Raw genomic sequence first — 23,057 nt, 5'->3', positions numbered from 1 at the left:
ATTCGGACTCCTGCAACATTTATTTCGTCGCGCCTCTTTCTTTCCCCATGCAGTCATCGTGATCTGTTGTTTCGTCTCATCTCGATTGATTGAATTAGGCTAGTGGTACTAGCACCCACCTGTGCGGGGATGTACTTGAGGCAACTCCATATGATCTCGCCGCTAGGGGTGTGTAGGAAACCCGAGACTCGAAGTCCGAACTCGAAAAACCCGAGTCCGAACCTGTATAGCCCGAAACCTGATACCTGATACCCAAAATACATTCTCGAGTAGGAAATTCTAAAACCCGTAATTAATACATGGAATTCAGGTTTTAGACCACGGTACTCGAATAGCCCGATTAACCCAAAATTCACTGGAAGGCTCATCTGTACAGCAGTCCATCATAGCATTTTGCACTCTTGGCCCAATCCAATCTCCACACTGCCACACAAAACAAAGCCCCTCAAATCTTATCCACACCTCCCCCAACCCAATGGCCGCATTTAGTTTTTCTAGAAGTGAAACTATTCACAACTTTGATCACTAATTAGAGGTATTAAATAAAGACAGTTTCCAAAACTAACTCCTGAACCCCTACGCTAGGAACCCTGACGAATCTTAAGGCCTTTGACCATATGATTAGAGGATGGTTACTGTAGCATCACTTTAGCCAATTATTGATTAATTACCGTCATTAGATTCGTCGCGAAAAGTTACACCCATCCGCGAAGAGGTTTTGCAAATATACTTCATTTAGTACTCCATGCGTGCAAGATTCCTTTCTAAAATTGGGTTCCTATAAGGGAACCAAACAGGGCCAATCTCTTGCACGACCCTGCACCCTAGAGGCCTCCAGATGCAAAGAAGCTAATCCTATCCAACGATCTGTGACCAGACGTCGGCGCCACCGTCCACGCCTCTTGCCCTCCCGCTCCCGGCATCCATCTTGCTTGCGTCGTCCCAATCGCCGACGTGCCTCCTCTCCAGCCGTATTTGGCATCAAGGTCGCTTTGGCCGGCGTCTTCTCCAACCTCGCATCGTGCCGCCCGGTAGGTGTCCTCTGCTCCCACCACTTCTCCCCGGTGCGCCGGCACCTGCGTCCTCCTCCTCTTTGCCTCCACTGGCGTTCTGGCTCAGGCCTCAGGTGCATAGACCTTTGGAAGGCTCTGAATTTGAGTTGCCGCAAATTGCTATCGGGTGGTTTGGATTACCCGAAACCTGCATATTTTTCCGGATAGTTTCGGGTTTGAGTTTTGAAAACCCGAATTTTTAGAAACCCGAATAATCCGACCTAATTTTTTTGGATTATCCGAATGCCCACCCATACCTGCCGCCTATGGAGAAGCCGATGAGATAGAACTTGGGCTCCTGCTTCGACACAAATCAGGTCGCCACCCCTTCTTCCCGCACCGATTCCGGACGCCACAGGTGTATCATCGGGGCAAAATAAGAAGTAAAATGGATTCCTCTCGTCGTCCTCTTTCTTTCTCGCCAAATTTCATGTCCTCTCGTGCCCTAAATCGCCAGCAATTGCAAGAAACTCCCATCCGCCAGCCATGGAACTTTTAGAGATGAACTTTTTTCCTCCTCATATTTATTTGGGAAGTTGGTAAATAATAAGATTTAGGGAGAAAAAATAGAAATTACTGGAGATGGTTTCTATAACGCTGAGGCCGGCTTTTCCGTTCTTTCCGTTCTTGGCAAGAAGGCACTGAGCCCATAGGAGAAAGATGAGAAGATCCAAACGATGGGCTGGGCTCTCAGTACGTCGGTTAAAAAAGAGATACGAATCGAAACTCCACAGCGCCTCGGAATATCGCGATAACTCGCAATTTCACTTTTGCACAGCCCGTTCTATCGTTCTCCACTCGCCGTGCCGCGCCTCTCCGCTCTTCGCCTCTTCCCTCCTCTCCCAAATCCCAAACCTCTCGCGCCCGCTCCGCCGCCGAGCAAAACCCTAGCCGCTCCTCGCCTCCGCCGCGATGGACGACAGCCTCTACGACGAGTTCGGCAACTACATCGGCCCGGAGCTCGCCGACTCGGACGCCGACGATGACTCGGATGCCGGCGGCGCCTCCCCGTCCCCCGCCGCGTCGCGCTCGCCGTCCCCCGCCGCGCGCTCCCCGTCGGGATCCCCCTCCCGCCCGGCCGCGCTCATGGACGTCGACGACGACGAGGACGGCGACCCGTCGCAGCAGGCCGTGGTGCTCGCCGAGGACAAGAAGTACTACCCCACCGCCGAGGAGGTGTACGGGCCGGGCGTGGAGGCGCTCGTCATGGACGAGGACGAGCAGCCGCTGGAGCAGCCCATCGTCGCGCCGCCCCGCGTCGTGAAGTTCGAGGTCGGGACCCGCGCCGCCGCCACGTCCACCTACGCGTCCACCGACTTCCTCCTGGGGCTCGCGGGGAACCCCGCGCTGGTGCGCAACGTCGCCCTCGTCGGCCACCTCCAGCACGGGAAGACGGTGTTCGTGGACATGCTCGTTGAGCAGACGCACGAGGTGGACACGTTCGACTCCGAGGGGGAGCGCCACGTGAGGTTCACAGACACTAGGGTGGACGAGCAGGAGCGGCAGGTCTCCATCAAGGCTGTGCCAATGTCGCTCGTGCTCGAGGGGGGAAATGGCAAGTCATACCTGTGCAATATCATGGACACGCCAGGGCATGTGAACTTCTCTGATGAGATGACTGCGGCACTGCGGCTTGCGGATGGGGCTGTGCTTGTTGTTGATGCTGCTGAGGGAGTAATGGTAATGTACACATCCTTTGCTTTACAGCAGTGTTTTTGCTATCGCAATGTATGATGCTTAAATTGTTATTCATCACACATTTTAGAGAAAATCTTGGATCATGGGGAATACAGTTTGGTCAACCTAATTCACTTAAACAAAAATTCACTAAAGAATACATTCACCATCCAACTGTTTTTCCGTCCAAATTAGAGTGCTCCACCCTCCATTTCCATTGGAAGGGAGTAAATTGTATCGTGTAGTGTCACAGAAACTACTCCAAATGTGTCACCCATGCATTCTAAATGAGCAACAGGCGACCCTGCTGAATGTGATGAAATGTGACTTGGCTGCTGGTATATAGACTAATTAGTGTCTGTGTAGGTTTTCAGTCACATTGGTAATATTAATACCTTGCTTGCCAGATTTGTCTAAATACACCTCATTGTGGGCTTGCAAACAGTGTCGTAATGCTTCCTGAGGCTCACAAACAACTTCACCTGTGAGGTATACACATGCTCTACTGATGTGGACTCAATTCAGGCAGAGTTGAAATTGGGATTTGTATGCTAAGTTGGGTCTAGTTTGAGGGTAAGATTGTCAGTGCATCTGAGGATTCTGACGCATTGAGCATGTATGAACATTAAGTGTCTGTGTTTACAGTTTTGAATCAGATTGGTAATGTTAATACCTTGCTTGCCAGATTTGTCAAACTACACATTATTGTGTGCTTGGGAACAATGTAGTAACGCTCTATGTGTCTCACAAACAGCTTCACCTGAGGTGTGTACTGTGTACACACACTCTACTGATATGGGATCAGTTCATGAAGAGGGGAAATTGGGATTTTATGATGATTTAGTTTGGGAGTAGGATGTCAGTGTATCTGAGGATTCTGATGAACTGAGCATGTATGAATATCACATGCTTAGTCTCTTGGCTTATACTAAAAGGCCATATTCTTATTTGTAATGATCAACCTATGAAGCATTGTGTTAACCTACAGAGGTGTTAACCTGTTGCAAATGAATCTTTAAAAGATTTCATTCACTACGGGCAGAAGTAGGGTAGCTAAATGTGAATCAATGTTCCCTCAATTTGAAGTACCCAGATAACATGAATCGATGATTTTGTTGTACAGAAAAATGCAGTTTTGTGACTTTGGTAAAGTAAGTAGCTTGTGCTGCTTATGTTTATGCTGAGAACATGAGATGTGACTAGAAGGGGTTTCTTTAGAAATTAAAAGATGTAAGAACATTGGAAATAAATTTTTCTGTACTGTCATTTTTCTGTGCTGCTTATATGGAAATATAAAGTATCATGTTATTTATTTACCTCCATTGGTGATTAGGTTAATACTGAGAGGGCAATTCGTCATGCAATCCAAGAAAGGCTTCCCATTGTTGTTGTGATTAACAAGGTACGTTTTTGCTGCTCAGTTTTCTACTATGTTCCACTAGCAAGTTGAATTGAAGTTTATGCTTACTGTGCTCTATTACAGGTTGACCGATTGATAACAGAGCTAAAGCTGCCTCCAAATGATGCATATTTCAAGTTGCGGCATACTCTGGAGGCAATTAATGATCTTATCTCATCATATTCTACTACAGTAGGTGGCACTCAGCTGGTGGATCCTGCTGCTGGAAATGTATGTTTTGCAAGTGGTGCTGCTGGCTGGTCTTTTACCTTACAATCTTTTGCCCATCTTTATTTAAAGATTCATGGGATTCAATTTGATCATGAGAAATTTGCATCGCGCCTATGGGGAGACTTGTATTTTCACCCTGATTCGAGAACCTTCAAAAAGAAGCCGCCAAAGGAAGGAGCTAATAGATCATTTGTTGAGTTTATCCTTGAGCCTCTGTACAAAATCTATAGTCTGGTTGTTGGTGAGCAGAAGGGGAATGTTGAATCAAAGCTTGCTGAGTTGGGCGTCACGCTGAGCAATGCAGCTTATAAGCTGAATGTTAGGCCTTTGCTGAGGTTAGCTTGCCGCTCAATTTTTGGCACTGCTACTGGTTTTACGGATATGTTAGTGAAGCATATACCCTCTGTGAAGGATGCTGCTGCAAGGAAGATAGACCACATATACACTGGCCCGCAAGATTCCTCTATTGTGGATGCTATGAATAAATGTGATCCCAATGGACCTCTTATGGTTAATGTAACAAAATTATATCCCAAGTCTGACTGCAGCGTCTTTGATGCCTTCGGGCGAGTTTATAGTGGCACGATACAGACAGGACAGACTGTGAGGGTCCTTGGAGAAGGTTATTCTCCAGATGATGAAGAGGATATGACTGTTAAAGAGGTGACCAAATTGTGGGTTTATCAAGCACGGTACCGTGTTGCGATTAGTAAAGCACCTGCTGGTTCTTGGGTTCTTATTGAAGGTGTAGATGCATCAATCATGAAAACTGCCACAATATGTCCTATGAACATTGATGAAGATGTGTACATATTTAGACCTCTACGGTTCAATACCTTGCCTGTTGTAAAAATAGCAGCTGAGCCTCTTAACCCAAGTGAGCTTCCTAAGATGGTGGAAGGTCTTCGTAAAATCAGCAAGAGCTATCCTCTTGCTATTACTAAGGTAGAAGAGTCTGGAGAGCACACTATACTGGGGACTGGTGAGCTATATCTGGATTCTATAATGAAGGACCTCAGAGAGCTTTATTCAGAGGTTGAGGTGAAGGTATGCATGATGCACTTTACTACACTTTCCCTTTTTTTTTTGGTAAACTAAATATTTATTTTGGGCAGAACAAATTGATTTGATTTGTTGACTTGCTGGCATGCAGGTAGCAGATCCTGTTGTTACATTTTGTGAAACAGTTGTTGATACTTCTTCGATGAAATGTTTTGCTGAAACACCTAACAAGAGGAACAAAATTACTATGGTAAGCTTTTCCTCAATGCATTCTTTGTATTTGCTTTAACATTCCTGTGTGGATCCTTATTTGTCAATGTAAGCACAAGGGATGTTATTGAACCTTTTATATTTGTGACATGAAATGCAGGTTGCTGAACCACTAGAGAAGGGCTTGGCAGAAGATATTGAGAATGGCCTTGTTAACCTTGATTTCAGACAGAAAGAAATCACTGACTTCTTTCGCCAGCGCTACCAGTGGGATGTACTTGCAGCAAGGTCAATATGGGCTTTTGGACCTGACAAGCAGGTAAGTTGCCATAAAACGTTATTGATCTGGTATTATCTTGGAACCTTGGTTTCTCAATTGTTCTCCACCTGTTTATGGAGTTTCATGACCCCATCGCCCTATTGAACTGCTGATCCACAAGCAATCTTAGTGCTCATTTTGCAATTGACATTGATTTGTTCCCATTCCATGAAGCACCCACCAAAGCCTTTTCGTTTGATTAACACTATATTTGCAGTAGCTCATTTCCATGTACTTAATGCATCTTACTTGACATGCAGGGTCCTAACATTCTTCTGGATGACACACTTTCAGTTGAAGTGGACAAGAACTTGCTCAATGCAATCAATGATTCAATTGTTCAAGGGTAGGGGTCTGCACTTTTCTATAACTCGAGGTCCGATTCAAATCCTATTCCACTATCTTTTTTAACAAGTTTATTTATTAACCTATACATAGGTTTCAGTGGGGTGCTAGAGAAGGTCCTTTGTGTGATGAGCCAATTAGAAATGTGAAATTCAAGATCTTACATGCAAACATAGCTCCAGAACCATTGCACCGTGGTGGAGGTCAGATAATTCCCACAGCACGTCGTGTTGTTTATTCTGCATTCCTTATGGCTAATCCTCGCCTTATGGAACCTGTGTATTATGTTGAGGTCAGTAACATTGATTATCTGTAAATAATGCGCATATGTACTCATGCACAAATTTTGACCCTACTTAGTTCTTCTTTTGCTGCTTGAAACATATTTTAGTTTTCTGCCTAGTCTGATGATCTTATGTATGCACTTTGGCAGATCCAAACACCAATTGACTGTGTCTCTGCTATTTATACGGTGCTATCTCGCCGACGTGGTCATGTAACAGCTGATGTACCCAAGCCAGGCACTCCTATATACATTGTCAAGGTAAGGGACACAATGATCTCTATCCAATCTTCATTTACCTTCTGGAGAACATGTGTAACTCTTATTGATGATATTGTTTCTTTGTTTTGTTTTACAGGCATTTTTACCTGTTATAGAGTCTTTTGGATTTGAGACAGATCTCAGATACCATACACAGGGGCAAGCATTTTGTGTGTCAGTATTCGATCACTGGGCTATTGTTCCTGGTGATCCTTTAGACAAGAGTATTGTCCTCCGCCCTCTGGAACCAGCACCAATACAGCACCTTGCCCGTGAGTTCATGGTAAAGACCAGGCGAAGGAAGGTAAGAGATATAGCTGTCTTGATCTTAAGCAAATTTACAACTCAGCTTTTATCATTAAGATCCTCAATAGTGTTACTAGTAATGGCCTTAACTGTATGCACTATTATATTTTCAGGGCATGAGTGAGGATGTGAGCATCAGTAAATTCTTCGACGAGGCCATGATGCATGAGCTTGCTCAACAGGCTGCTGATCTCCATATTCAGATGTAGTTCAAAAGCGACATGAGATGTGCTTGGTTGACCAAACTGGATCCAAGATGGTCACACCTGAGAAGACGCAAATGAGTCCTTGGCATTTTTACTGCAGATGGGAAGCTAGAATCGCCCGGCTCATCGGAAGTTCCAATCGCACCTCCATATGCTGTCATTTGACTGCGTGTGTTGTGCCTGGATTGTTGTTTGATATCATGTAGGGACTAGGGAGTGACCATTGTAGGATTGGGTACCATGACCAATTGTGTATGTACGGTTTCTGTTGCATCTACATCATCCAACGAACTAGCGCGACCCGTTGAGGGTTAAGAGATTTTTTTGTTTACTGTCTTAACTCTGAGCGGCAATGACATCTTCGGGTATGTAGACATGTAGAGCCTGAGATTTTGACTGGCTTGATCTCTTGTCATTTTCCTGCTGCGTTTCTTGAAATCGTTACTCAAGTATAAATGCATGGTTTTGAAAAGGTGCCATTTTATAGTCTCTGTTTCCTGTCTGCGAGTATGTAAATCATGTAGTATGATGTATCCTTGTGAAAAGATATTTCATCCATGGTATGTAGTACATGGTCATTTGTCAGTATGTGCAAGGTGTCGGAACATTCTTTTTTGTTGCTAAAATAATTGAAAAAATGTTTCGCAATAAAAATTTTATTCCAGTAACAAAAATTTTGTTCCAGCAAAACACGAATGAGCCTGTTCATTAGACCCATTTTAAACTCAAACCAAGAAATTCTGAAAGGGGTAATGAGCCTGTTTATTAGATCGATTTTTGACCCAAATCACGAAATTCTGAAAGGAGTAAGGGCCTGTTTGGTTGCCTACATCAGCACTCAGCCAAGCTCTACGCGTGCAAGAGCAGATGTTTGTTTGGTTTGCGTGTCTGTCGGACCTAGCTCTGCGCGTGCAAGATTCCCCTCGTAGCCAGGCTCTGCAGAAACGCAGAAATCGGCCGTATCTACCGGGCCTGGCTCACTTGGTGCAAGTGAGCCTGAATCCTTGCACGGTTCGTGAGATAGAGATACATGGACGCGATGAACCAAACAACAGCTGCTACTGGCCTGGTTGAAATGACTCAGGTAACCAAACAAGGTGTTGTCGCATGCACACGGTCTGGGCAAAGCTGGCCTGGCTGACTCCGTGCGAGCCTGGCTCCGCTAAGCAACGAACCAAACAGGCCCTAAGCTGCTGTAACCATCCACTTGGGTCAGGCGCGTGACCGAGAGCAGCGCCCGATGGGAGTCAGCAGAGATGCGATAAAACACCGAAAAATTTTCCCTCCAAAAACGCCCGTCGCCCGTCGCTCTCGCTCGCCGTCATCCCCAAAATTTCGAACGCTAAACCCTAGCCCTCGTTCTCAATCCCAACTCCCAAGCCCCCGTAACCATGGACTTCGGCTGCAGCGGTGGCCGCGGCGGCATCATCTCATCGCCGGGGACGGAGGACGAGAAGCTGACGCGGAGGCGCTCCCGCCGCGTGAGCTTCGCGGACACCACCGCGGTGCATGTGTTCGACCGCGACGAGGACTTCGAGACGCCCCCCGAGGAGCGCGAGGCCGGCTCGGCGTCCCCGTCCCCCGCAAGGTCCTCGGCGGAGCGGGAGAATGGGGACGACACCGAGGAGTTCCACCCGCCCCCGGTCATCTTCCTGCCGGACATCGAGTCATCGTCCCCCAGCAGCGCCGCCGGATCCATCGCCTCAGCTGATGGTGAAACCCCCCTCCTTCGTTCGTAATGAGAAGTTCTGTTAACCGCACGTTTGATTTTGTTATTTCCACGTTCGACACATTGCTGGCTTCCATATTTGATCGGGAATTAGTTCCTTTGTGTTCAAACTTCAGATGCTCAGATTGTTGCATTCGTCAATTCAATTATTTAAGCTTCGCTTCTTGGAGCCCCTTACTCTTTCAGTTTTGGATCCAAACGTTCGATGTGAGACGTGGCATGCCCTGTTATTTGTTTGGTATATTTGGCAAATTTGCTGCGCAAAGTGCTAAATTGCGAGTTTAGATGCAAATAGGGATCTAAAATGAACGTGTTTAAGTCAGCAGACATTCTTTTAGTGCTTGTTCAGTAAGATCACTAAAACCAATCTTTGTTAATAGATTTGGAGATGCCAGTGCTTTAACTATCTCTATTTGGTTTTGTTGGTTTTAGAAGTTTTACAACTTAAACAAAACTATATGGCATGGGGGGAGGGTCTTGCTTTCATGTGTCCATGAATCTAGTGTGAGTGTGTGAACCTACCATTCTTTTAGTTATATGCTAACAATAATGTCATATTCTTCGTGGAAAAGGTTCTCTTCTCACTATGGCCATTCTTGTGACAGATGATAATTTCTTTGGACCTGTATCAACAAGCTTTATTCAAACAGGAAGACCATCGGATTCTGGAATTTCAGAGGATGACAACCATGATATAACTATGGATTCCACGACGTTCTCTATGCATTTTCGCAACATTGATCCACCAGATGACTGTACAGCCAACTCAGCTGCCAGTCTAATGACACCTAATGTGGAATCTAAGGGACCCCTGAAAGAACTTACTGCATCTGATCCTGGAAGAACATTGCGTAGTGATCGGTATGACATGAGTTTGTTGACTGGTAGCCCCAGAAGTTACAATTACGGTAAGCTAACACCCACACTGAACAGTATGATCCAGAAGGTAAAGGGGGGCCAGCAAACAGAGTCTCCTAAAGCTGGAATAGCTGATGTAACTCCTGATTGTGTTTTAACCTTGCCTTCATCTGAGGAAGAAAATAGGGAAGGAAACTTATGCATTGGCAATTGTATATCTTATGATGAGCTGGGCTCTGTTAATACTATTGCAGAGCACATTTCCATGAGTGATGAGGTTTCAACCAGAACATATCCAATTCAAGTAGATAATGAAATGATAATTGATGATCATGAGAATTCACAGGTTAGGTACTTGATCCTTTGATTTGGTATATTGAACTTGCTTCATGCTTTTTTAGCTATACATTAGAACTTGTAAGTAACTGGAGCACCTAAACACTTCCTGATATATTGATGTTCCAGAAATTTTTTGACTGGGCATGTTGGATAGATGCTAGGGAAACATGTATTTGGAATAGGAAGGACTAACATCCTTCATAATTGTAGTCAAGCTGAGTTGTCTCACTCAGTTGCATTTGCCAGATTATGTCTCTGACTGGGTTTTCCTTATTCTTGTTTCTCATGTTACTATTATTTGGTTATTTTATTTATTGGGCATCTATTATTTGGTTATTTTATTTATTGGGCATCTATTATTTGGTTATTTTATTTATTGGGCATCTATCACTTCGGTTCTTATCTGTGTATTGTAATTCAACTATTTTGCAGAACTGCAACCATGACCGCATGGTTGTTGACCCTGGTGTCAATAATACTGTAGAAGCTCCTGCAAAGCTTTCTCCAGCACATAAATCCTCTGTGAACAATGTTGACTTGCAATCCCATCTCTTACATCAATCTGTGGTGAAAGATCAACCATCTGGATCAAATTGCACTACAAGTGTTTCCTCTATGGGTAATGTTGACATGGAACCCCATCTGTTGGATCAATCACCTGGAACAAATAACACTACACATGCTTCCCAACTGACAAATGCTGCTCCTGCCATTTTGCTGACAGATGCTGAGCAGCCGCACCAGCAAAATGAAGTGATCGATACAGAAACCATTCTACATACTCCGAGAACTGTAGGTCAGCAGGTGCAAGTTCTACAAGGCTCTATATCCTCCCTACGCTTGAAAAGGCAGAAACTCTTCACTGGTACTCCTCTATCCAGTAAAATGGCAAGTGAGGAGGCTTGTTCTTTGGGTAGTGAGTTTGTTGAACATGGCAAGAGAATATCTGCTCTGAAGAATGCGCTGAAGACCAGGCTTCAAGAATCGCCTGCAGCTCGCCGGTTACCATTGGTTGAAAATAATGAACTTGGTCATCAAGCAAATGACATGCTCAGAAATACTGAAGATCATGATTCCACCTTATCTGTTTCTTCTAATTCTGTTCCACGACACCAACTGAAGAAAACTGGTGAGTCTTTTATCCTAGGCACTCCTTCAAGAGAAGGGCTAAATGAAGCCACTAGGGTTATGGATGCTTCACGTCATGCCCTTACTTTGGATAGCCAACCTAGTCATGAATGCAATCCCCTCCTGGACTTAGATGTTGGAAGAAAGAAAACTGCTACAGAAAATGGTCATGCTGTGCAAGAACGTCCTGAGGAAATAGCTAAGGCAGCAAGAAGCCCTAGAAAATCAAGAAAAGTGCTTTCTTGTGTATCTCAGTCTTCTCTTATGATTGAAGAAAAACAGAATGGCGCTTTTGATAATGGGCAATCAGTGAATGTTGATTGGGACAAGGTAAAACTGCAAGTTTATATATCTAAACTTTAAGTACTACACAAAGTTTTTGATTGTTGAAGTGGTTAGCTTCTTTAAAAAAATCAGGATTTTTCTCTTTTGTACAGATACTGTGTACCATCTCTAATGCAACAGAGCAAGTTTTGTCAGCATCAATAAGTAAGCTTAATTTACAACAGGTATTGCTCCCCTGCTACTGTAGTAAAGTAATATGATTTTTTTTGTTAGGAAAAAGATCTTTTACATGGAGTGGACTATTTTCACTATTGAAGGTTTTGCAATAAACAGATTGCCTCTAGCTAGTATCCTATAGTGTCGACTGAATTGTATACCTGTTTTCTTTGGTAGATAAACCTAATAAAAATTAAATTTAAGTGAACTACAACTGTGCCCTGAATTATCATAAAAACAGTTTTGTGCTTAAGCCATATCCAAAACCACACAAGTGCGTCCATATTACTGTGACTTGTGCTCTGTAACTAACAGCATTACTTTGGAGTTTGGACTTCAACTGATATCCTGGGCCCACATGTAATACAGGTCTAGTTCCAACTAACCGCGTGATATGTCTAGTAGCAAGATGTCAATTGCTGTGTAAACACGGTTAGCTTAAAATTGTGGTTTGCAATAAACATAACATGAATAGAGGTTATGTAGCTTGAGAAATGTTCTCCTAAAACATAGTTTCTGATTATCTAGACTACATAAGTGTAGCTACATAAAGAATAATTTATATGTTCCGTTCTTAGTGTCTTGGAGGATTCATGATGTCAATGTCACCAATGTTTTCTAGCCTATTTTTATTGTTTTCTTGTCTCTTGAGGATATAAAACGCTTGTAAATAATAAATGATGTCAATCTACTTGATGTCTGGGAATTATTTGGGTAATACATGCTCTGGCATCATCTTTTAAATGATGCATGATGGTTTAAAATGGTTGTTCATGATTTGGTCTTTAATGCCATTATTCTATCCCTTGGAAAATCATTCAATATATTTCCAAGTGTAGGAGGAAATGATTGCTTGTATTCCTCCAACCCTAGATGGGTAGGTATATATAGAACCTATATAAGGGCCTCTAGGTGGGCCTCTATACACATGGGCTCAATAATACTCCAACACCCCCCCCCCCCCCGCAGTCTGAACTACCGGTGCAGCGGTGTTCAAGACTGGACAACAAGAAAGCTAACACCCCCCGCAGTCTGAACAACCGACGCAGCGGTGTTCAAGACTGGACAAGAAGAGAGTACAAAGGGCAAATACCCCCCGTAGCCACAACTAGCCACCAGCTACGTTGAGGCTGGATCGAAACTCCGAGAAGATCGAGGAGGGTAGCCCCTTGATGAAGATGTCAGCAAACTGGGAGGTAGTAGGGACATGGAGTACCCGAACATCGCCGATTGCGACTCTGTCGCGCACGAAGTGTAGGTCGATCTCCACGTGCTTCGTCCGCTGATGCTGGACGGGGTTGGTGGAGAGATACACGGCGCTGACATTGTCGCAGTAGACGAGCGTATTCTTGGCGAGCGGGCTGTGGAGCTCCGCCAAGAGCTGTCGTAGCCAGGACGCTTCCGCCACGCCGTTAGCGACAGCCCGGTACTCCGCCTCAGCACTGGAGCGGGAGACAACCGGCTGCCGCTTGGACGACCAGGAGACCAGGTTGCCGCCCAGGAAGATGGCGTAGCCGGAGGTGGAGCGACGAGTGTCCGTGCAGCCAGCCCAGTCAGCGTCGGTGTAGACCACCAGCTCAGCAGAGGACGCGCGGTGAAGTACCAGGCCGAGGTCCACAGTGCCACGGACGTACCGGAGGAGATGCTTCAGCGCAGCAAGGTGTGACTCCCGGGGATCATGCATATGTAGACAAACCTGCTGAACAACGTAGGTGAGGTCCGGCCTGGTGAAGGTGAGGTACTGCAAAGTGCCGGCCAGACTCCGGTAGGCAGTAGGATCAGCCACCGGATCACCCATATCAGCAGACAGCTTCGCTTGAGTGTCGACAGGAGTGGAGCAGGGCTTGCAATCAGTCATCCCAGCCCGCTCCAGAATATCGAGGGCGTACTGCCGCTGGTGAAGGAGAAGATCAGACGGGCAAGGCTCAACAGTGACGCCCAAGAAGTGGTGGAGCTGACAGAGATCCTTCATAGCGAACTCCTGCTGCAGAGAGGAGATGACACTCTGAAGCAACTGATGACTGGAAGCTGTGAGCACAATGTCATCGACATATAGCAGCAGATATGCTGTCGCATCCCCACGGCGGTAGACGAAGAGAGACGTGTCAGACTTGGCCTCAGTGAACCCCAGTATCAGCAAGAACGTGGCGAACCGAGAGTACCAAGCCCATGGAGCCTGCTTCAATCCATAGAGAGACTTGTTGAGTCGGCAGACCATATCCGGACGACTCGAGTCCACAAATCCTGCTGGCTGAGAGCAGTAAACAGTCTCCGACAAGGTGCCATGAAGAAACGCATTTTTCACGTCCAGCTGGTGCACAGGCCAAGTGCGCGAGAGGGTAAGCGAGAGGACCGTGCGCACCGTAGCGGGCTTCACGACCGGCTGAAGGTCTCATCATAGTCCACACCAGACCGTTGAGTGAACCCCCGGAGAACCCAGCGAGCCTTGTAGCGCTCTAGTGTGCCATCAGCCCGACGCTTACGCGTCCAGATCCACTTGCCAGTCACGTCCACGTCTGGTTGGCAAGAAGAGCCGCATACTCCTCTTCCATCGCGCGACGCCAGTGAGGATCCGCCAAAGCGTCGCGGACAGAGGAGGGTACCGGAGAGACCCGCGGCACTCCCTCGGTGGCGGAGAGAGTCGCAGCCTGAGACGCCATCCGCCGAGTCACCATGGGATGGATATGCCGAGGATCCCGATGGATGACTGGCGGGTGGTACACCTCCGGCTCAGCTCGAGCGGGAGCCGGCGGCGGCGACGGCGCCGGTGTCGGCGTCGCAGTAGCCTCCGGAGCAAGAGGCGGCGCTGGGTTCGGCGCCGAGCGACGCCGGTACACCTGCACCGGCTGAGCATATCGCTCAGGTGCAGGGGAAGGCACCGGGGCCGCGCGTGGCGCAGCGGGAGACACCGGGTCCGCGCGCGGCACGACCGGAGGTCCGGGAACCGCGCGTGGCACGACCGCGGGCACCGGGGCCGCGCTCGGCGCAGCAGGGATCACCGGAAACGGTGCCGGCGTTCCGGGAAAACCTGCAGGAAAAGGACAGACAGGTAACGGTGTCTGAACCACCGGGTCAGTCGGAAACAGAGACCCCAGCTCGGGGTCAGGAGAAGGTGTAGAGGAGGCGGAATAGGGGAAATCCGACTCGTCAAAGACGACATGTCGGGAGATCAGTACACGGCGAGAGGTGAGGTCAAAGCATCGGTACCCCTTGTGGTTAGGGGAGTACCCGAGAAACACATAACGAGTCGAGCGGGGAGCCAGTTTGTGAGATGCGGTGGCGGAGGTGTTTGGGTAACACGCACACTCGAAGACCCGAAGGTGGTCGTAGCGAGGAGGGGTACCGAAGAGAGCGTGGTGTGGAGTGGGAGCAGGAGAAGCAGTGGACGGGAGGCGGTTGAGCAGGTAGGTGGCGGTGTGGAGGCTCTCAGCCCAGAAGCGCGGGGGCAGAGAAGCCTGGATCAGAAGGGTGCGCACGACGTCGTTCGTCGTGCGAATCATCCGCTCAGCCTTGCCGTTCTGAGGAGAGGTATACGAACAAGACATACGCAGCTGAACACCCCGAGACAGGAAGAAGGAACGGGAGATGGAGTTGTCAAACTCCCACCCGTTGTCACACTGGACGGCCTTAACGGTGAGGCCGAACTGAGTGGACACCCAGGCAAAGAAGTGGAGGAGGGTGGGGAAGGTCTCAGACTTGGCGCGCAAAGGAAACGTCCAAGAGTAGTGCGAGAAGTTGTCGACAACCACCAGATAGTACTTATAACCAGAAAGGCTAAGTGCAGGAGAGGTCCACAGGTCACAGTGAACAAGGTCAAATGCATGCGTCGCATGCGAAGAAGAAGAGGAAAAGGGGAGCCGAACATGACGACCGAGCTGGCACGCATGACAGAGAGGCTCAGCAGGAGACCTAGTACCAGAAACATCGGTACTATAACTGAGCTGAGCCAGAACGTCGCGGCCAGGGTGACCAAGACGGCGGTGCCAGGTGGTGGAAGACGGCGTCGTGGCAAAAGGGGCAGACCAAGACGGCCAGGGCGAAGAAGACGAGAGTGGTGTAGCGGAAGAAGGAAGGCGAAGGGTGTAAAGGGGCCCCATGCTGTCACACCGGAGTAGCGGACGCCGGGAGGCCGAATCCTTTACAGTGAGGCCAGAAGAATCAAACTCGATGGAACAAGAATTGTCAGATGTAAACTGACGAATGGAAAGAAGGTTATGAACCATCTGAGGAGCAACAAGGACATTGGGAAAACAAAAAGAGCGAGGAGCAGAACCCACGACGGTGACAGGAAGGTAAGACCCGTCACCAACCATGATAGAAAAAGGACAAGAGGGGTGTGGGGGTCGGACAGAAGAGATGATATCAGCATGTGGGGTGGTGTGGAAGGAGGCACCCGAGTCGGCGATCCACTCGGTGCTGACCGGCGGCGTCTGCCCCGTGGCACTGAAGGACTGCGCCAGTGCGGCCTGGTCCCACCCCCCAGGCCAGGTCGGCTGCTGGCTGGGAGGAACTGGCGGGGTCCAGAACGGCGCGAACTGGAGAGCGGCGGCGGCGGCGTCGCCCTGGGGCAGCCACGCGCCCGGGGCGGCGGCCTGCGCGGCGCGCGCGGCGGCGAGGGAGGCAGCAACCCGCGCGGGGTCCCTAGGCGCGACGGCCTGCGCGGTGTACACGACGGCTAGGGAGGCAGCGGCCCGCGCAGCCTGCGAGGGACGTCGGTTCCCAGAGGAGGGGAGGTCGCGGGCGGGGCAGCCACAGCATCCGTAAACTTTGGACTCGTGTAGCAAACCGCAGTGCAGCTCGCGTCGCATGGCACGCCAGGCCGCGGCAGGGGCGGCGGCAGCCCCCAGCCGCGCCGGCCGCCGGGGCAGCAAAGACCACGCAGGCCGCGGGGTCCGTGGCGCAGCTCAGGCGCCAGCAGAGCTTTGGCGCGCGCCAGGCGACAGCCGCGGGCTGCTGCAGCCCTGGTGGTGGCTGCAGTGGCGTCTGCGGCTGCAGTGGCGCCTCCCTGGCGGGCGCCCCTTGGCGCGGCGCGCAGGAGAAAGGCGCAGCCAGGGCAGCGGCGGCGGATCCGGGCCCCGCAGCTCGAGCAGGGGAGGCAGAGGAGGGCGCGTGCCAGGCGCTGGCCGCGGGCAGCTGCAGCCCTGGTGGTGGCTGCAGTGGCGTCTGCGGCGCAGAGGTCGGCGGCTGTAGTGGCTCCTCCCTGGCGGGCGTCCCTTGGCGCGACGCGCAGGGGAAAGGCGCAGCCAGGGCAGCAGCACCTACTGCTCCCGTGGCGGATCCAGCAAGGGAGGGGTTGAGGACGACCAGGGCCGGCGCGGCGGGCGGTGCGGCGGACCTCCACGTGTGCGGCACAGGCATAGCGGCGCTAGCAGAGGAAGAGGAGGCGGCGGCCGGCGACCACGTGCCCGGCGCAGCAGATCTGGGCGCGCGAGAGGAGGCGGCAGCCGGCGACCACACGCCAGAGGAGGCTGCAGCAGAGGGTAACGGGCCAGCAGCAGAGGAGAGGGGAGGGAAGGAGGAGGGGGGAGGCGGCGTCGGCTGCCGGCCGGCCATGGAGGTGGCGGCGGCGGCGGCAGGGGCGCCATGGAGGCTGCCCGCAGCAGCAGCAAAGGCGGCTGCAGGGTTGCTCCACGCGCACGGCGCAGGAGCAGAGGAGGGAAGGGGGCGCCGGTGGCCAGCCAGCCATGGCGGCGGCGGCGGCTAGAGGAAGGAAGAGCTAGCTGATACCATGTAGGAGGAAATGATTGCTTGTATTCCTCCAACCCTAGATGGGTGGGTATATATAGAACATATACAAGGGCCTCTAGGTGGGCCTCTATACACATGGGCTCAATAATACTCCAACACCAAGCACATCTATATGACTATACAGAAACTGCATATTTCTGACCCTAAACATACTGGCAATCACAATTGTGCTCGTGAGGGCTCGTCAGGTTTGAGCCTGTAACTATTAATACAGGTTCCAACTGATGTTCAAAATCTTCAGTTCTCTAGACTCGTTTGGCGAATTTCTCTATCCAGAAAAATTAATGAATTTTCTCGTATAGCATATCACATATACTCCCTCCGTTTAAACATAGGACATTTAGGACAAGCTAATTAGCTCTCCAGGTGTTCTGTTAAAATGTTTATGACAAATGTCGTACTTAATGTTATTTTCTGTTTTTCTTTTGAATGAAGCTTGATATGCTAAGCGATAAGCTGGATGAGATTCATGTGGCTAGAAAATATAAAAGGCTTTCTACTGCTGTGGTATGCTCTCATCTTTTATCTTCTAATTTTGGCAACAACTCCACTTATCTAGGTAATATGTTTGTTCTTTGTATCCAGAGGAGCAAAGATTGTTGTGGTGAAAAGCAAAAGAGGTACTTATCGATTGCCATATATATTTCATACATTGCTGGCTTGTTTGAGATGAAATCTAATTTATAACTCTATGTGTGTTCCCAGAATAGAGGAGGCAAGATCTCTCCATGAGAAGCTTTTTTATGAGAAGGCAAAGCTTCAAATAAATAATATGAAGCTAGCTAAACTGCAAGTAGGAATTTCTTTATCTTGTTAAACTTTTATGACCTGTAAGTTGCAGTCAGATGCTATCTTAGTCCTTTATTTCCATTATGGTACAGAATGAGGCTCAGCTATATCAAAATGGAATTCAAGAGTGCTGCTTTCTGAAATCTAAGATTTTGGGTGCTCAACAAATGAAGGATGCTTGTCTTCCTGCAGTAACTTCAATCAATGCCAGTGATAGACAGGTAATGATTTGATGCAAGGCATTCTGTCTCTTTTTTTTTTACAGCGATGCATAACACAATCCAAATTTCCTAGTTAGTTTCAGCTTGCAAACCAGCATCTATATCCATCTATAAGAGAGCAGACAACTAAGCTATTGATCTGCACCCCAATCATGTAAATGCCTCTTCAGTGCCATGGTGTTGATCTATCAATTCTGGATTTTGAGTAGTCATGCTTGTTGTGAACTACTTCCATAGCTTCTATTACTTATGTTGTTGCAATCATCCTTTTCCATTGCTCTCATTATTCTTTTATCCTTCAAAACTTGGGCAATACCCTGTTGCTTCTACTTTCACCTAAACTTGCATTTGGTAAACTAAAGTGGAGATCTGCATGGCTGTGAAATTTATGCGGAAACTTGTCCACTTTCATACAAAGTTCTATTTGTTCATTTATACTTCTTCTGCTTACCCAGGAAGAGCTTGCTATTCTGACTGAAAAGAAGCTTGAACTCAACAATATTCAACAGAAGGTGGAGGACTTAAGGAGTTCCCTTGATTGTTTTCGCAATATTGAAGGCGACATTAGTTGTGATAGTGTTATGAGGCATGCTGAGGAGCAGTTGAAGATGAGAAATCGGTGTCACTTCATCCACCAGCAACTAGGGGTACTGGTTATACTCCTACATTGTACCTGCAGCCCCCCCCCCCCCCCTTCACAATTTTATTTTTGTTTATTCAGCTCTGCGAACTGAATGACTTAGTTAAAAGGGACAACAAGCGTGAGCTCATCCTCAACTATCAAAATTTGCTGTTCCAAAGGTAATCATTCTGCAAACTTTGGAATTGAATTGCTGCATCATTGGTTCTTGGTTTAAACAAATTGCTGGTTTTAACTGTCTCCAACTCAGGTGCAAGTTTCTAATAGAAAAGAAAGCCCATTTACTATCCCAAAGAATCTATTTTGTCTGCCTGACACCATGAACAAAATGTCGGCTCAATTTACTCCAGAAAAATGTTTCACTTGGCCCAATCAATGTGTTTTCAGAAGGGTACATGATGTGCGATTTCAGACTTAGTAGGACCAAGACCGAGTATATGATGTGCGATTTCAGCGCGACTAGGCATGAGGGGGGAGACGTTAGTCTAGATGGACAAGTGGTGGTCCAGAAGGATACTTTTCGGTATTTAGGATCGGTGCTACAAAAGGATGGCGACATTGATGCAGATGTTAGGCATAAAATTTCAGCTGGCTGGTTGAAATGGCGGCAAACTTCTGGCATCCTTTGTGACAAGAGGGTGCCACAAAAGCTAAAAGTCAAATTCTATAGGACAACAATTCGTCCGGCGATGCTATACGGTGCTGAATGTTGGCCTACAAAAAGGCGACATGTCCAGCAACTGAGTGTAGCAGAGATGCGGATGTTGCGGTGGTTTTGCGGGCACACAAGGAGGGATAGAATCCGGAACGAAGTTATTCGGGATAGGGTCGGAGTGGCACCAATTGAGGAGAAACTTACCCAGCATCGGTTGAGATGGTTTGGACATGTCCAACGAAGGCCTCCTGAGGCGCCGTTGCGTAATGGTGTTCTTGAGCGGGTCGATAATGTAAAGAGGGGTAGAGGTAGACCTAAACTGACGTGGGATGAGTCGGTTAAGAGAGACCTTAAGGATTGGAATATCTCTAAAGAGATAGCTTTGGATAGGAGCATTTGGAGACTAGCTATCAATGTGCCTGAACCTTGAACTTATTTCTTTCGGGTTTCATCTCTAGCCTACCCCAACTTGCTTGGGAAAAAATGCTATGTTGTTGTTGTTGTTGTTGTTGTTGTTGTTGTTGTTGTGTATCAATGTGTTTTAGGTTCAAAATTTGTGGAATGATCGGGACATCATACCTTTTTTAAAAAATAAATAGATCACGGATTTTTCATGGTTACATTCATAGGTTTGGAGCATTTTGTACTAAATTTCCCTGGAGATACAAAATTGCCTGAAAAATTCTTGAAATATTTTTCTAACAAAATATCATGTCATCTATCGTCCCACATAAATTGAACTTAAAATTCAACTTATACATGGAGAAAAGGAAAAGGACTATTATGGGTAGATTGTCCCAAAATTGAAATAATTTGGGGGGGATTGTGCTGAAATTGTGTATAGAAGGTCAAGCCGGCAAAGTGGATTTTTCTTGGTAGTAAAATGGATGACCTTTTCCAACAGAAATCTAGGTGATTTCCTTTGATTCGGGTGAACTTGCTTGGACTTGACAAGTTGCAGCTGTTTATGTTCACTGTTTTTGAAATAATATTCTATGCAATAATAATGCAAACAAAAATTATTATGAGCAAAAACTTTCTACCAGCCAAATAAATCCCTGTTCTGAGTCATACTATGGTAGGTTCCTAGCTGATAAAGCATACTGCAATTGTCTTTGCTTCTGTAAATCATTGTAGCAAGGTAATAAATACACTTTGCTTTGTCATTTGAAGTGACTTATTTTGTTTCCTACCATTCCTTTGACAGGATCATCTTAAACATCAGTGATAAGTCTAGCATATTTGTGAATAATTCACTGAATGGAACCAAAATAGGACAGGTGAGATGATCAAACTATTTTCATTCTTCTGTATGCAATCAATTTCATGACACTTGACTCTTGGTCAGACATTCCCAAATTTGGATGCATCTGTGGCATTCAATTTTGTTTTCAAAACTGAGGAGAACCAGAGAGTTTGTGATTTACAATCCTTGCAGAAGACCACGATGGTAAGCTTATCTTTGAATTTTGAATTTTCATTGTGCCTTAATTCTAGCTGTTCACTTTAAGGGATGCTTATTGTCATCAAATTCCATTAGCTATGCCTTCCTTGTATGAACATCTGTGGACATCATCCCTTTATCCCACATCAGTAACCAATTTTATCTGTTTAAGCATAGTTATACCAAAAGTTTTGAAATGGCTGTCATGTGTTCATATACATAGAGAAGAGTCCTGTTTACTAACATGCATCATTTATTTTTTGCAGGAAACAAGTTTGCTTCTGGGTAATCTTGTTGACGTTTTAGAAGAAATCAAGTTAGCTAAAATGGAGTTACTAAATCTTAGTTCTGCTGCTTTTGTCTTGGAGTCCCAGACAGGTGTGCTATCTATCTTGTCTACCTTTTATCAAGTACTGGTGTGATTTTGTCAGGAAGCAGTGATATTGAAATGTTTATTTAACATTGTATATCACTCATAGAATGTTAGGTTCACACCCGTACGGGCGACAATGGGTTGAAATGCATAAGCAGTTGTTTCTTACGTTAATTGAGAGGAGGTGGATGATGTGCAGTAGCTGTCCAGTAAAACTGTTGTCTCAATGCAGAAATGGATATTTCTCCATTTTTTTATAGACGAAAGTGCATTCTGAAAGAAACAGAGAAAAAACATCATTTGATTGAAACAATGGTTTCAGGTTATAGCGATATGTAACATGTTTTGAACTGACTTTATATTAAATTCTCCAATGTAATACTCCATTCCAAATTGTAGGTCGTTTTATCTTTTCTAAATACATAGCTTTTCCTATGCACCTAGATACACGCTATTTCTAGATAAATAGCAAAAACTCTGTATCTAGATTGCCAAAACAACCACCAATGTGGAATGGAGTATCTATCTAAGAAGCATAAATATGGCACCAATTGCAGATCAAGTTCTGACTAGCTCCAGTACACTATCTATCCTAACCAGGAACTAAATAGCTACTAATGTTTGCGCTGTTTTGTATGTTATAGGTGAACTTGGCCTCCGCTTCTGCTTCATGAGCTTCATGAGCAGCAAGAAGTTTGCTTTCATCATCGACATGACAGACTTGAACCGGTTCGTCTAGTATGACTAAACCTTCTTTCTACATTGCTATACTGTATACTTACTGCTAAACCTTGTTTGATTTGGAACAGCTCGGTCTATCCTTCCGACCCATCTGAACTGCCGATCAAGGTTTGCGAAACACAGACAACACTAGCACAGCCAAGCGTAGATGAGACCATGGCTTCTATAAGGAACCTGGAACCTGGTTGCACGGTGATACTACGGTTGTGCCGGATGGTATCTCGGCTGATCAATTCGTTGCCAGTCTGAGTGATAACTGGAGTACAGCATGTAGGAAAGTAGACATCATCCAGATGTGTAGGCAGTAGGCATTATCAGTTTTCTGTATGTAGGTGTGCAGCTGTTGGTAGATGTTCGGATCCATATATCAGAATGTCGAGTGGGTTTGTTGTTGCTAGTGGAATGACATCTTTAACCAAGTGTTTTGGTTACTGCAAATCCCTGTAGCTGCCATTGTATTGAAGCAGCACTGAGGGAGCTGGTAGTCCATCTACTTTTGTTATAAACATGGTGTCATTTGCGTATCTACTTTTGGTTAACCGAAATGCAAATTACTAGTCAACCGGTTGAAAATGCACGAGTAATTGTATTACCTTTTTT

General features: G+C 46.9%; 2 protein-coding genes across 4 annotated transcripts; both read left to right on the top strand.

Annotated features, from left to right (window-relative positions):
* Positions 1-811: 811 nt before the first annotated feature.
* On the top strand, positions 812-7,777 carry LOC120703882 (110 kDa U5 small nuclear ribonucleoprotein component CLO-like). The gene is made up of 10 exons (XM_039988084.1): positions 812-2,732; positions 4,063-4,131; positions 4,213-5,406; positions 5,513-5,611; positions 5,732-5,890; positions 6,151-6,236; positions 6,329-6,527; positions 6,669-6,779; positions 6,877-7,083; positions 7,199-7,777. Exons 1-10 carry the CDS (start codon positions 1,965-1,967, stop codon positions 7,292-7,294), a joined length of 2,988 nt encoding a protein of 995 aa, XP_039844018.1. The 5' UTR covers positions 812-1,964; the 3' UTR covers positions 7,295-7,777.
* Positions 7,778-8,555: 778 nt separating this feature from the next.
* Positions 8,556-23,034, top strand: LOC120703881. Of its 3 annotated transcripts, none has more exons than XM_039988082.1 (16): positions 8,556-9,004; positions 9,626-10,224; positions 10,650-10,836; positions 10,942-11,675; positions 11,783-11,854; positions 18,030-18,101; positions 18,180-18,214; positions 18,300-18,387; positions 18,476-18,604; positions 19,060-19,251; positions 19,326-19,405; positions 21,107-21,179; positions 21,248-21,349; positions 21,610-21,721; positions 22,361-22,445; positions 22,526-23,034. In XM_039988082.1, exons 1-16 carry the CDS (start codon positions 8,683-8,685, stop codon positions 22,704-22,706), a joined length of 3,063 nt encoding a protein of 1,020 aa, XP_039844016.1. In that variant the 5' UTR covers positions 8,556-8,682; the 3' UTR covers positions 22,707-23,034. The 3 variants fall into 3 exon arrangements, with proteins under 3 accessions (XP_039844016.1, XP_039844017.1, XP_039844015.1); XM_039988083.1 differs by having other exon boundaries at positions 10,650-11,346; positions 11,479-11,675; XM_039988081.1 differs by having other exon boundaries at positions 10,650-11,675.
* Positions 23,035-23,057: the final 23 nt, after the last annotated feature.

Source organism: Panicum virgatum, chromosome 4K, assembly GCF_016808335.1.
Source record: "Panicum virgatum strain AP13 chromosome 4K, P.virgatum_v5, whole genome shotgun sequence".
NCBI classification, from domain to species: domain Eukaryota; kingdom Viridiplantae; phylum Streptophyta; class Magnoliopsida; order Poales; family Poaceae; genus Panicum; species Panicum virgatum.
This window is presented reverse-complemented; position numbering and strand designations above follow the sequence as displayed.

Coding starts and splice junctions, on each gene's coding strand:
- LOC120703882 (XM_039988084.1), top strand. CDS start 1,965: ATGGACGACAGCCTCTACGACGAGTTCGGCAACTACATCGGCCCGGAG. Junction 5,407..5,512: donor ATTCAGAGGTTGAGGTGAAG/GTATGCATGATG, acceptor GCTGGCATGCAG/GTAGCAGATCCTGTTGTTAC. Junction 7,084..7,198: donor TAAAGACCAGGCGAAGGAAG/GTAAGAGATATA, acceptor TTATATTTTCAG/GGCATGAGTGAGGATGTGAG.
- LOC120703881 (XM_039988081.1), top strand. CDS start 8,683: ATGGACTTCGGCTGCAGCGGTGGCCGCGGCGGCATCATCTCATCGCCG. Junction 10,225..10,649: donor ATGATCATGAGAATTCACAG/GTTAGGTACTTG, acceptor ACTATTTTGCAG/AACTGCAACCATGACCGCAT. Junction 19,252..19,325: donor TCATCCACCAGCAACTAGGG/GTACTGGTTATA, acceptor TTGTTTATTCAG/CTCTGCGAACTGAATGACTT.